This window comes from Watersipora subatra, chromosome 1 (assembly GCF_963576615.1).
Source record: "Watersipora subatra chromosome 1, tzWatSuba1.1, whole genome shotgun sequence".
Lineage (NCBI taxonomy): Eukaryota > Metazoa > Bryozoa > Gymnolaemata > Cheilostomatida > Watersiporidae > Watersipora > Watersipora subatra.
In genome coordinates this window covers 8222214-8236215 of record NC_088708.1, presented here as the reverse complement: position 1 = coordinate 8236215, position 14002 = coordinate 8222214, and the positions used below count along the sequence as shown (strand labels likewise).

At 34.6% G+C, this 14002-nt stretch overlaps 1 protein-coding gene across 3 annotated transcripts; it reads right to left on the bottom strand.

Annotated features, from left to right (window-relative positions):
• Nucleotides 1-3430: 3430 nt before the first annotated feature.
• On the bottom strand, nucleotides 3431-12475 carry LOC137408547 (ribonuclease P protein subunit p40-like). Of its 3 annotated transcripts, none has more exons than XM_068095116.1 (7): nucleotides 12234-12475; nucleotides 10318-10450; nucleotides 8143-8310; nucleotides 7567-7689; nucleotides 7241-7457; nucleotides 5293-5439; nucleotides 3431-4194 (listed from the first exon to the last, which is right to left on the bottom strand). In XM_068095116.1, the coding sequence occupies exons 1-7, from the start codon at nucleotides 12351-12353 to the stop codon at nucleotides 4008-4010; spliced, it is 1095 nt and encodes a 364-aa protein (XP_067951217.1). In that variant the 5' UTR covers nucleotides 12354-12475; the 3' UTR covers nucleotides 3431-4007. The 3 variants fall into 3 exon arrangements, with proteins under 3 accessions (XP_067951217.1, XP_067951234.1, XP_067951225.1); XM_068095133.1 differs by having other exon boundaries at nucleotides 8143-8196; XM_068095124.1 differs by having other exon boundaries at nucleotides 3975-4187.
• Nucleotides 12476-14002: the final 1527 nt, after the last annotated feature.

The window sequence follows — 14002 nt, the reverse complement described above, 5'->3', positions numbered from 1 at the left end:
GCAATAAAGTAAATAAATATATCTTCTCATTTATCTCAAAATTAGTCATTTAACAATGAAGACAGCGCTAAAATGAATATTATCAAAAACTTGAAATAAACCTACTTCTTTCACTGAGGCAGCAAGCTATGGATGAGATGAAAATAACTTTTTCAGCATTTCTAAAAGGAAAGGAGATAAAAAAGCAAGAGTCCGACAAAAACTTAAAATTTTTCCCACTACCATTAACCTCATTGACAGTGCGGGGCAAAATTATGGCAAATCACAGAAACCTTGCTAGGTAACACCGAGTCGATAAAGAACTGTAGCCTTACAACCTAAGGGGAGAAGAGATAAACACTTGATAGAAGGTGCAAGTAGAAGATTGATCAACTATGTAAATTTACTTCATAGAACATTTGTTTGCGAGGTAACTGTTAACACTTGTCAATCAATTGCAGGTGCCATAAGAGGTTATATACAATAGGTTATATAAGGTGGCTTGTATTGACTTAATTTTAAACACAATCAACTAAACTTACAACCAGCTAGACAGTTTTCTAAATGAATTAAGTAATAATGCACAATAGTACAACTTCGGAATAAAGATGTGGTTTGCTAGTGAGATTTGACATATTATAACATTTGTTGGACTTTCACAGTGAATGAAGTTTTACTCTAGCCAACGACTGAGTTTCACTTTGGCACTTTATATGGACTATTCACATTGATGGCCAACTAGACATAGGAGGGAAGCATTTGTATAGTTCTATGAACAGCTGGAAATCTCACCTAAGATCTGCCCTGCTAGCTATTCCCCTACAAATAATAAGGCTATTGAAATGTACGGCTATTTTTAGTAAAAAGTCGAACAAGTTGTAAAACAGATAAGTTCAAGTCAAGAAGACATCGGATGCCATATTTCTTCAAAACACTTTCTTTTGAGCCTATTGGTCAACAGCCAGTATACTGCAGTTCAATGTTTCTCCAATAGTAAGGCTTTCCTTGACATCTGGTACAGAGACACTCAAGCCAAAGGGGGTCCGGAAGGCATTTGTGTCCTCATCATGCACAGCTGCTGCTTGCAATACTCAAAACGACAATGCAGTTTAAGTTCGCATTGCGATTGGGCTTTTTATTGTTAAAAATTTGTACAAAATAAGGGGGAAAAATTTCAAACAAAATGACTGCCAGGCATGTATATCACAAAAAAAACTATAATATTTTAATGCCTTGCTGCGCAATTACTCATGCATTGCAGGAATTTTAAAATTCATGTTTTGGCAAGAGAAAGAATAAATGGCATCACCTCTAGTATGTATTAGAGTAGAAATAGAATAGAAGTATGAACTCACATCAAACCGATGACAATTATTTCAAACACATTTGTACTAAATTTGGTTACAATAAAATGAACACATATGACCACAAAAATTAAACTAACATTAGCGGAAACAAATGATATTCGTAGATTGCCATGCACACCACTTATTTAAAGGTTGACTTGCAGCAAAATTCACATTACAGTTATTTGATATGAAAAGATTCACCATGTCTTACTCTGTTGTGTTGTATGTGCAAAATATGTGGAAAGGTGATTACAAGCTCTTAAAAGCTAAAAAACGAACAGAAAATCGCAGCCACACGAGACCGCCGTAGTTTGGATTCCCTTTCCAAAACGGCTCAAATGTGATGTAGTTGTGAGAGATGGTTTCTGTTTACACTTTCTTGCAACCTTATTCGTCGAAATACTTTCAAAAATATACTTCACGCATTCAATAAAACCATGTCTATTGTTCTTACGCGTCTATTTTATCGTCATCGTAATGCTGTCACTTTTAGCAGTGATATTTTATAACTTTATGTAAAAATTTGTTTAATTTTTTAGCCTTAGCTTGAAGCAGTACATATCATTGTCTAATAATCATGACGAGCCTGTTGGTCACCTGTGATAATCGAAAAGTGCTGCAAAAATTATTTGCGAAATATTGGGTCACATGATCAGATTATGACTTGCCGATTAGACCAGGCCGAAACAAAACTGTAAAGTAGCGAGCATCTATATTTGATACGGGGTCTTCGGTAAAACCCGAAGTGTTTGTCATAAAGTAGTACTACAATAAGTTTTATATTGAGCTTTGTATTGGCCTTTCAATTTACATGAGAACATACGTGACAAGACGATAACCAAATTTCGTGGTTACGCCATCGAAATAAAGAGATTTCAATCTACGACGGCTTTTCGTTTTTGAGCTTTTAAGAGCTTGTAATCACATTTCCACATATTTGGCACTTACAACACAACAGAGTAAGACGTGGTGAATCTTTTGATACCAAATAACTGTAATGTGAATTTTGTTGCAAGTCAACCATTAAGTAAGGTTGCTTGACTAATAAAATCAACGGCAAATATCTTTATGGAACACGAGTAGACAAATCTGTAAGTGTTTTGTCATATACACATACATATAAGTCCACTACAGCCCATAGGAAACAGGAAGTGCTAACTAATAATAAAAGAACATAAGATAGCTGGCAGCACGAGCAATGCATTTAGTTATACATAGCATAATAGCTAGTTATGCATGTCCCTACTCTGCCAAAGCAATTTACATCATTAACATGTTACAAAACTGCATACAAGATGATCTGTATAGAAATACACTAATCTCTAGTGTTAGATAAAGATCACTGATCTCAGTTACTTTAGATCGCTGACTGATGACTATGAGACCTACTAAAAAGCAATAAATACAGGCCTACAATGTGTAAACCAAATGACAGTAATATATTATGAGTACTTAGGAAAAATGGTAATTAGTGATCAACGTAAGACTGAAAAGTCAGAATAGAGCTAGACACAATTTGACTATCTGTACCACCTCTCCAATCTCTTATCTTTATACACAGATGATGCGATGCTAGAAGCTAGACACAATTTGACTATCTGTACCACCTCTCCAATCTCTTATCTTTATACACAGATGATGCGATGCTAGAAGCTAGACACAATTTGACTATCTGTACCACCTCTCCAATCTCTTATCTTTATACACAGATGATGCGATGCTAGATGCTGACGCTAAAAAGCCATGCAAAGATTTTGAGTTGCAATAAATCCGCTGACAGTACAGTTATAGTCAGCATAGTGACACCAGAAAGTTAACATCTGACACAGAGAACACAATGATACAATAACAGCCTACAATGAACTTAGGAAATTATTTTTGTACTCAATGCTCGCGCCGCAAATTAGTATTAACACTGGCCAACACTTAAGCCTGAACGATACACAGCAAACAACAAGTGGCAGAAAAAGATATAGCTGAGAGTGAACCTGTTACATGTAAACAGATTTTACTAACCATATATATATACATTCCAGCAATAGCGCTCACAACAGTTCTCAAGAGTTATAATTTGTTAAAGATTCAAATGGTTTCAAATTTAAAATAGAGTTGAAAAATAAAACAAGCAATAAGCTAACTAGGTTTAAGAAGAAGAGTGGTGAGATTAAAGAAGGGCTATGATAGAAATATTCAATATATAATATTGATTCATCAGTCGTTAGCAACCATTGTGTAAAAACAAAAGAATTCTGAGTTGGTGACCTTTATTAATCACTATATTGTTGCAATAGAAGTGATTGATTGAGGAGGACAGGTTACCAAGGGCTGGCCAAGGTGACAATTCTAACAGCGAGTCAATCATGGCCTGATTCAACAAAACGACATTATTGACAATTTTAAAATGATGAAATGACTGAAGCCCTAAAAGGTTTACACAAACAATATTATGTAAAATATTCAATTTGTGTCTAGCAATGAATGCTCAAAATGCGTGTTGTAACATACAACTACATAACAGAAAGTACTAGCTCTCTATGATGCACGCATAATATTATGCACGGCTAGTATTCATGAATACATGCATATGTATGAGACTCTCACATACAAACGTAGCTCAGCAATTCACCACGACTATCCTCAGTGACATCTACTAGCAGGTTGGACCCTACCTGTCAGTGTCTACGGGCAGCCATCGTAAGAGCCAAGCCCATAGTATAACCAGTACGAACCGTCAGGAAATATTACATATACGTAAATGTTGTCCCCATCTACTAGATAGTCGTGCTGCTTGCGCTGCCAGCTAATCGGCGAATCGGCAAAACCATGAACAACCAGAGCGCACCAACCGTACTTTGCAGCCTGAGTCCTGAAACACAAAAGAGTGCAGTGGGTGGAGCATTCATACCCCTCTGATTGGTGGACAGGACAGAGCAGCTTATTGGTTGACTTAATCATATATTGATTGAGCCGGCTTCGCTGTTCCAGCAGCCAACATTCTGACTTATGGTTATTCCTATACACAGGAGAGATGAGCTGGTGGGAAAGGGAGAATGCACCGGACAATACCAAACGATCAATTATAGCATAGATCATATACCAGTTCAATAATATGTTATTTTTATTTGAGCCATCTGCCATGCTATTGGCTGGTGAATATGGTGTTTACCACTCTAGAGGCTGTTGAGTGCCAGAACCCACACACATCAACCCACAACGTTAGCGGCAATTCTATGCTCACTCTGTTAGAATAACGGCATGCAAATGACATTTGTCAATCCATAAATAATGTTCAAAAGACAAACATATTGAACTCAAGAGCTGGAATATTTGTGACGCGTAGAAAGTCAAAACATCTGACATGAAAAATCTAAAAACACTTTGAGATTTGAGTATTAATTTGTAGGATATAAGCGGGGAAGGAATGCCATAGCTGCTATATGCACTAATTATGTTCATAGATTCAAATATAAAGCAACTCACATCTATCATGAATTTTATAAGTAAATTAAGGTGTTATAACTAACAAGAACCATCACATGTTATGAATACGTAGAAGTTTATAGATAAAGGGTGACATTATGCCAGTTTACGAGTTGGTCTCATGGTAAAAACAGCCAATTAATCAACAGCAACCAACAACTTGACTGATAGTAAGTAAAGTACTCAAGTTTTGACAAAATGTACTATGGGATGAGAGTTGTCTTTTCTTACTCAATTTACTTAAGGAGATATTATATCTACACACGTGGCTACACTTATTGATGGGTATAATAATTGATCTACATATACACACTTACTGGAGGAACTACATCAACAAATACACACATACTGAAGAAGACACATCTAGAAATATACACTTACTGAAGGAGATACATCTACTTGTATACAACTTACTGAAAGAGTCACATTTACATATAGTCACTGAGCCAGGCATACACTAACTAGCAATACACAACCTAGAGACCTTAGCTGCAGAAACCGAGCAGTTATATCGGAGACAGATGCCATTCCTGTGATACTTTCCTTATAGACATGGTCAACCTTCTGGTGAGGAGACGGACACGACAATGTTGATAGAAATTCATCAGTATCACTTCTTTTCTCCTTTGCTCTGTAAGAGAGGTTATAGCTTGCTTCTAGTGGGTCAAACAATAACTATCTTGGTAAACTGGATGCCGATTTTATTCAGCGAATAGAACCAAGTAAACACTTCAATTTGTTCCTATACCCACTCATTTTTATAAACTTGTTTAGTAGACTATAAGATCTTATCAGATCAGATATTCTGGTTAATTTACAGAAAACTTACTGAACCAGAACTTATTAACTATTTATGACAGGTGACTAGACTGCTCTCACAGTATATAATCTTCGAGCTCTGATGAGAATACAACATATCAATCACTCATACGATATTGATCGCTCATACGATATCGATCGCTCATATGATATTGATCGCTTATACAATATCGATCGTTCATATGATATCTATCGCTCATATGATATCTATCGATCATACGATATCTATCGCTCATACGATATCGATCGCTCATACGATATCGATCGTTCATACGATATCTATCGCTCATACGATATCGATCATTCATACGATATCTATCGCTTATACAATATCGATCGTTCATATGATATCTATCGCTCATATGATATCTATCGCTCATACGATATCTATCGATCATACGATATCTATCGCTCATACGATATCGATCGCTCATATGATATCGATCGTTCATACGATATCTATCGCTCATACGATATCGATCGTTCATACGATATCTATCGCTTATACAATATCGATCATTCATATGATATCTATTGCTCATATGATATCTATCGCTCATACGATATCAATCGCTCATGCGATATCAATCGCTAATACAATATCGATCATTCATACGATATCTACCGCTCATAGGATATCGATCATTCATACGATATCTATCGCTTATATAATATCGATCGTTCATATGATATCTATCGCTCATACGATATCTATCGCTCATACGATATCTATCACTCATACGATATTTATCGCTCATACGATATCTATTGCTCATACGATATCTATTGTTAATACTATATCTATTGTTCATATTTGTCTAAACGCTGATCAGTGGTAACGCATGCTTGAGGCATACAGAATTAACAAAACGGTATCTCATCAACACACCTATAATAGCTGGTAGTAAAACGAAGAATTCAAGTGGCCAATTGTGATGACCATAAGGAATCAATGTTGATAGAAATGAGAATTATTCTGGTCATCATCATATTTAGTTTAATTAATGAAAAAGTAAAAAATTTTTCACTTTATAAAAGCTGGCATCGAATTTACCTTTCAGCTAGCACAACTTACAGAATATCATTTATTAAACAAGTATATTTATAGCTCATATCTAGTTTCTTCTTTAGATGCATTGGCATATATTCCATAATTTTTCCGGAATTGTATTATTTAATAAGTAAAATCATAAACTCTCTTGTCTAGTCCTTTTTAGTAATTTATCAACTGTATAAAATGAAATCTTTTGTAAACTCTAGTGATCAGATAGAAACAGCACCAGCGAACTCCTTCTAAACACACTACAGTAAGCGAAGTTAAGCAGAAGCAGCGACAGTCATAATGAGAACGCACTTCACTCAAATCAGACAAGGATAGAATCGTCACAGATTCATCTATCATATGAGTTTAGACAAATGTATGAACTGGTCTGGTTTGAATGACTGTCTTTGCATTTTAAGGGAACTATGTGGAACAAGCTTAAACCAGGAGGTCACAACTCCATTTGAAGAAGAAACATTGAAATCTGAACAAGAAAGAGGCTAATATATTCGTATTCAGCATTCTATATCACATCACTCTGAATAAATAATTGATTAAACTTTCCAGTTACCTCAGTGTAATCCCACATGAGATGGCTCCAAGCCACTCCCAAAAGTCTGAATAATGTACAGATGAGGAGTTGTCTGCTTCTAACTGCTGAGCATCAATAACTGGACAGGAAGTTATTGTTTCCAAAAGCTGTGTATCAATGCGAGGGCTCATCTCCTTAGATTGATAGCCAAGAGATTTGAAGTAGCGTAAGACCGAAATTGGAGCAATCCTTTCATCTGCACAGAATATTGACCAGGAAAAGTTAAGAGATTTCCACAATAATTACACAAAAACAAGAAAAAGGCAAGAGAGACAGAGAGTTATGCCCTATGCTGGCCAACTGACCTGTAGGCTTCCACGTAAAGATGACATCATAGACCTGCGTGTGATTAGCGAGACACTTGCGTGCCCTCTCATAGTTATTCTTACCGGGCCGGAAGAAGGAAGCAGTGAGATCTATCTCTACAACTATAATTACTAACAAGAATTAATATGAGGATTACAATCAGTGTTGTGTTAAGCCTCTTGGACCCGACATGGTAAACTCATGTATTGGTTTTAGCTCATGCTATGCCAAAACCTAAACACCTAAACCTTGGCAGAGCATAAACCTATCAAACTATTACAGATTTTATTTACTGTAAACCTGCAAACAGTATTTACTATGATCATATAACATTCATAAAGTTACACAAATTCATCAAAAATGATTTAATTTGAATAATTTCCAACAGACTCTTTGAACAAATTTAAAATTGAAAACACTTGTTGATCAGAATTTTTAGAAGATAATTTCAAACACAATCCTTGAGCGGTTCATGACACATGGAGACATTACTTCAGCTTTAGGATATAAAACTAAGGGCCACATCGAACAACCAGTACAGTCATCTGCCACGACTCAATAACATGAATACCTACCATAACGCTTCTGTTTAGTCTTTTTAGAATACTGTGAGGGCTTTCCAATGAGACCTAATTGTTGATAAGACAAGTTAGTAAGATGGAGAAGAAGAGATCCTGTTGGTGTGACACATATTACATCATCGTTATCTATCCTGTTCTGACTGGAGATGAGTTGTAATTCTCCTGGAATTAATGCTGTCATATGTTATCACTATGAAAATATATAATATAATATACACCAAAGACGCATCCAAATCTAGAACGCACCAAGGGCACACCTGCATATTGAACACACCAAAGACATACCCTTAAAGGTTGACTTGCAAATCTCTTTATTTCGATGACGTAGTCATGAAATTTGGTTATTGTCTTGCCACGTGGTGTTCTCACGTGAATTGAAAGGCCAATAAAACGCTCAATATAAAACTTATCGTAGCACTAGTTCATGACAAACACTTCGGGTTTTACTAAAGACCCCGTATCAAATATAGATGCTCGCTACTTTACATTTTTGCTTCGGTTTGATCTAATCGGCAAGTTGTATTCTGATCATGTGACCGAATACTTGGCAAATAATTTCTACAGCACTTTTCGATTATCACAGGTGACCAACAGGCTCGTCATGATTATCAGACAATGATATGTACTCCTTCAAGCTAAGACTAAAAAATTAAACGAATTTTTACGGTAAGTTATAGGATATCACTGCTAAAAGTGACAGCATTACGATGACGATAAAACAGACGCGTAAGAACAATAGACATGGTTTTATAGAATGCGTGAAGTATATTTGTGAAAATATTTCGACGAATAAGGTTGCATGAAAGTGTAAACAGAAACCATCTCTCACAACTACGTCACATTTTAGCCGTTTTGGAAAGAGAATCCAAACTACGGCGGTCTCGTGTGGCTGCGATTTTCTGTTCGTTTTTGAGCTTTTAAGAGCTTGTAATCACCTTTCCACATATTTTGCATCTACAACACAACAGAGTAAGACATGATGAATTTTTTCATATCAAATAACTGTAATGTGAATTTTGTTGCAAGTCAACCTTTAACCCTTTCGCGGGCAGAGCGATGTTTTTGTCGCTTCGCGATACGGCTGCTAATGGGCAGTGCGACGTTTTTGTCGTTTCGGTAACGTATTTTATTATTGCAGTTTCTGGTTAGCTAAATGCCGTTTGTTGTTTAGTTTTTTACCAATAGCAAGCTACGATATAGTAGCTTCGGTTAGCCTTAAAAATTGACTTTAAATTTGAAAAAAACGATCGTTTTTAGCAGTGATGAATAAATAAACTTTCGCAAAAATTTAGAAAATTGTTCTAAATAATTTATCAACTTTTATTCTTCTTGGTTCGGTTTTAGCTTTTATTTACCGAATTTTTCGAGAGTTTGAATTTAGTTTACCGTCATGGCAACTTCTAATAGAACCTCCCGAGATTATTCTAATAAAGCAAGTACTAGTACCGAAATTACTATGAGATTCAGAGCTGACAGTGACTTTTTAGATTTAGTAGCAAGAGATGACAGCGAATCAGGTTTGGATTCTGATTGGAATGACTTTGCACTTGGAAGTGACAGTGATAAAGAGGCTGGTAGCAGTAATGATGAGTATGTGAGTAGGAGTGATGCCAGTGCCTGGAAGAATATAACCAACATGAACAGAGATAAATCTCCTACAATTCAGCAGTTTATAGCAGTGACAGGCCCAGTATTTACTCCAGTAGATGCTCAGCCAGTAGAGTATTTTGAAAGGTTTTTTGAGCCTGTCAATCCAGGAAGTACATCTTTGTGGGAGCTCTTTGTTACAGAGACTAACAAGTACCCCAAGTACTACTTGAAAAGGAGAAATGTAAAGGAGAATGCCATTGTAAAGGAGAATGCTTTCGAAAATATCCTTCGTAAATAGACAATTATTATGAAAAGCATATATTTTATGTTATAAATTTTTATTCGTTTATAATATATATATGCCTATGGACATATACATGTATACATATGCACCTTTAAACATAGATATATGCACATAATAACACACAGAAAAGTGTATGAACCTTTTAAAAAAAAATTGATTTTTCGAAAAATTAATTCGCCCATGGGGATCTGATTTAGTTTTAAAAATTCGCCCGCGAAAGGGTTAACATACATGTTGGATACAACAAGGACAGACCTAATAATAGAAATATGCACCTCGTTTTATGAAGGCCTCGATGAAGGCAATATGAATGAGACTGCTTAGCTGTATTTTGGCCTCATAGTATTTGGAGGAGAGTCCGTCTTCAAAATGAGGAGGTTCGGCGCAATTGGGAATTATCGTATCTAGCTAAAAATTAGTAGAAACAGTTGAGTTTGAATCAAATAACGTCAACTCTGAATAAGGCTTTTAAATCCTGATAAATCATGGCCCAAGATTGGCAGTCATTTATTATTATCAGCACAATTTCTGCTTTCTCATTATAAACCTTTCAAGAATGCACAACATACTATTTTCCTAATAAAAATTAATTATGTACGGTTTCAGTTTTGAAAGTTGCAAATATCAATTCTTTACATTACCAAATAAAAAATTTAGCACTGCTTACGTTTTCACAGTATACACAAGAATCACAGCAATTTTTAAACACTATATTTGAATACTATTTCTTATCACATGAGCTGTAAAATGACCAACAATGACAGCAGTACAAACTAGAGAGCAGAAATTTTGTGATTGTGTGACGGTTAGTTATTCTTCCATTGCCATGGGTTTTGTTATCACAGGTATACCGGGCATATGTTCATATCATGCTTGTTTTAGGCATTTTGTAGACTAATGTAAGTATTGAATACAGTAATTACATATGAATAATATTTTTCTCATATAAATTGTAGTCTGAAACTTCCAAAACTTGCTTATACTCACAAATAACAACATATGAAACTGTTTAACAAACATTAAACTACACAAGAGAGATGGCAGCAACAGTTCATATAATTGTGTGGGAGATTTGATGAATCGTTGACGGAGACAAATATCGACCTGATTAAAACTCCACGTAAAAAAACAATATTCTAGTTACCGCTATCCGTCTATATTTCTTAATTATGTTTATTGTTAGTATTGGCATTCTGAAGACTTGGAATATTGAACACTTACTATAACAAGTCTTTAACCAAATAAGATGTTGCATGTATAACAATAGGCCCTACCCTAACAACAAACTTGGAGTTTCAGTGGAAAAATACTGAAAATAGTGACTTATCTTCATAAAGCTCATGACAAATTACACTACATTTGATTAAATTTGAGGCAGCGATAATCTACTCTTTAAAAATTCAAATAAAGGCCATTACACAATCAAGGGGGGACACACAAAAAAACGTAACCTTAAACTAAAGATAGACAGATGGTCTGAGATCAGGCTTGCCAACCCAAGAGTGGGGCAATGCGTGAGATTTGGTTTTGGGGCAATTGATGTGTCAATGATAGTATATATAAAATTGTGGAAATTGGGGCAAAAATCTCACGCATTTTCATTTTTTCTTTGAGGTGATTGCGTGAGTCTCATGCCCAATGCGTGAGAGTTGGCAGGTATGTCTGAGATATATCACGAAACGTGAGTAGAGATGTTTTAGTTTTACTCATTTGACTTTCCTTTGGATGGATTTGAATAAGAAGTCAAGAAGTGCCCTAATAAAGCACTTTCCTTTTTGAATTGGTAATAAGCATGTTTACAATTATCTATGTAATCTTAGTTAATGGTTAGCTAAATCTTTTGAAAAGGTCTAGTTGCAAACTTACTAAGAAACTAATTTTACATATAATATATATACGTAAGCATCCCTAAGATTTCATATAATTTAAATTTGCATGCACCATGCTTTACATGCTTAAATATAAAAACAACTTTTTTAGTATGCTGCAATATGTTTCTGGCGCAAACAAGAATCACGCTCCTTATTTTTTATTGAAAACATTTTGACAAGTGACCTTTTTAGCAATTTGTAGATACTTGATTTACTAGGACTAAGGTTGTATAGTTTCAAAAACAGCTACAATACAATAGGAAACAGAAGAAGTAGGCTATTTAGACGTTATGCAACAAAAATAATAAATGATCAAATACCATATAATTGAACGGATGCTCTCTGATGACATTCAAGTGTCTTGATTGAGGATGATCCAGGTGCGATTTTTCAACAATTAACCTACTCTCTGGACATTTTAGATCTGGAAGTGACATCATCTTGCTAACAGAACTTTGTGAGAGACAAAAATGAACAGATAAATGAATGAGAGCTTTGCTACATCGTGCTATACTTTTCCTTCCACGTACATATTTTTTCAATTCTACAAAACGGTTCTCGTTACCAATTCGTGCATGCGTTGCGGCAATGTTATTTAGTATGCACGCACTCTAACCACTTTTATTATTATGGTGCATCGTTACCTGCTACATACAAATCGTTGCAACGATCTACCCATATAGTAAAACGCTGGAATTTCCAATCAAAGCCAAGAGCAAACAACTCCACTAATGACACTCATTCTTTTTTTATTTCACACTTGAATAATTGTGATAAACTTTGAAGTCGATCACATAAAGAAATTGTTGGTAAAATAATGCTGATAAATTGCATAAAAAAAATGTTTACTTGCCCTACAAGCATGTACCTCTCAGTGCATCCTACAGGTTGTAAGGAAAATTGATAACACAATTTTTTTAATTTTAATTTAAATAAAAACTATATATTTTTAGACCTATGGTTACCGTATGTTGCAGAAAAACATAACTAACTGCAAATGTTAATTTTTATTACCCAAAATTTTAAAAACACTAATAGCTTAAAGTTGCCTGAATCAATCAATATAAGTGTTCCTAACTTCAACACTTATTTATCACATTTGGCAGGAAAGTAATTCAAAACCAATTAATTTTTTGTATATAACTGACCAACACCATTTTTTGTATTTTTTTGTGTTAATTAGTAAGAACTAGTTAAACTTGTACCTTTTACTGTTTGTAGCTGTTGTCTGTGGCTAATTAGTATGTTCTTTTAAACCAAACTGGCAACCGACTTCAAATTTTATGCAAAAATATAATTGCAGACTAGCTGCTGAAATGATAAAACTATTAACTAAAATATAATATAGACATAGACTTTAAGTTTAGCAAAAAACTTTAAAAAAATTTATATCAAAGGCAGGAGCTAATTTTAGAATAACACATTTTGGTCAAAATTTTACTATTGTAATAATTGTGAAATGGGCTTAAAACTATTAGTTTGGTATTGAATCATATTTTTAAATTTTACTTTAGAATGTAAAACCTGCATTTTCTTAATGAACTTGCATTAGTAGTATAAAAATCTATATAAAAAACCTTTTCCGTAAACACATTCCAGATTTATTCATTTTCGATAATGGTTTGCTGAACAAGTGAACATTGTTAGGTTGCCCTTGATGGAACAGTGATGCTAGCATTTCTAGCTAACATTTTTACAAGCTCAAATTATGGTCAATGCAATTAGAACATTAAGAAAGTTCACTCTATTTTTGTTTGTTAATAATAACACATTTTGCATTACCAAAACAGCTATCTTTGATAATGGTTGGTGAAAAATATATTTCATCACTAGCTTGTGATGGAATTTTGTCAGACTGGGGCTTAAACTTGAGAAGTACAAAATATATTCAGTATTCTATTTTAAAACTAATTATTTATTAACTTTACAATATTAATTATTTTATGTATTGAGCAAAGTTTCCACAGAGTCAAATGTAATTGCTTATTAAGTTTTTGATGTCAAACATGTATTTCCCATTTGTCAAATAATCACATCTAGCCATGTCAAGCAACTATTTGAGTAATTATTTGCAGGCCTATGGTGAACT

What these genes read in the sequence shown, in the direction of transcription:
- LOC137408547 (XM_068095116.1), bottom strand. Translation starts at nt 12,353, where the DNA reads ATGATGTCACTTCCAGATCTAAAATGTCCAGAGAGTAGGTTAATTGTT. An exon ending in GACTAAACAGAAGCGTTATG is followed by an intron (nt 7,690 to 8,142) that starts GTAGGTATTCAT and finishes TAGTAATTATAG; the next exon opens with TTGTAGAGATAGATCTCACT. An exon ending in CTTTACGTGGAAGCCTACAG is followed by an intron (nt 7,458 to 7,566) that starts GTCAGTTGGCCA and finishes TATTCTGTGCAG; the next exon opens with ATGAAAGGATTGCTCCAATT.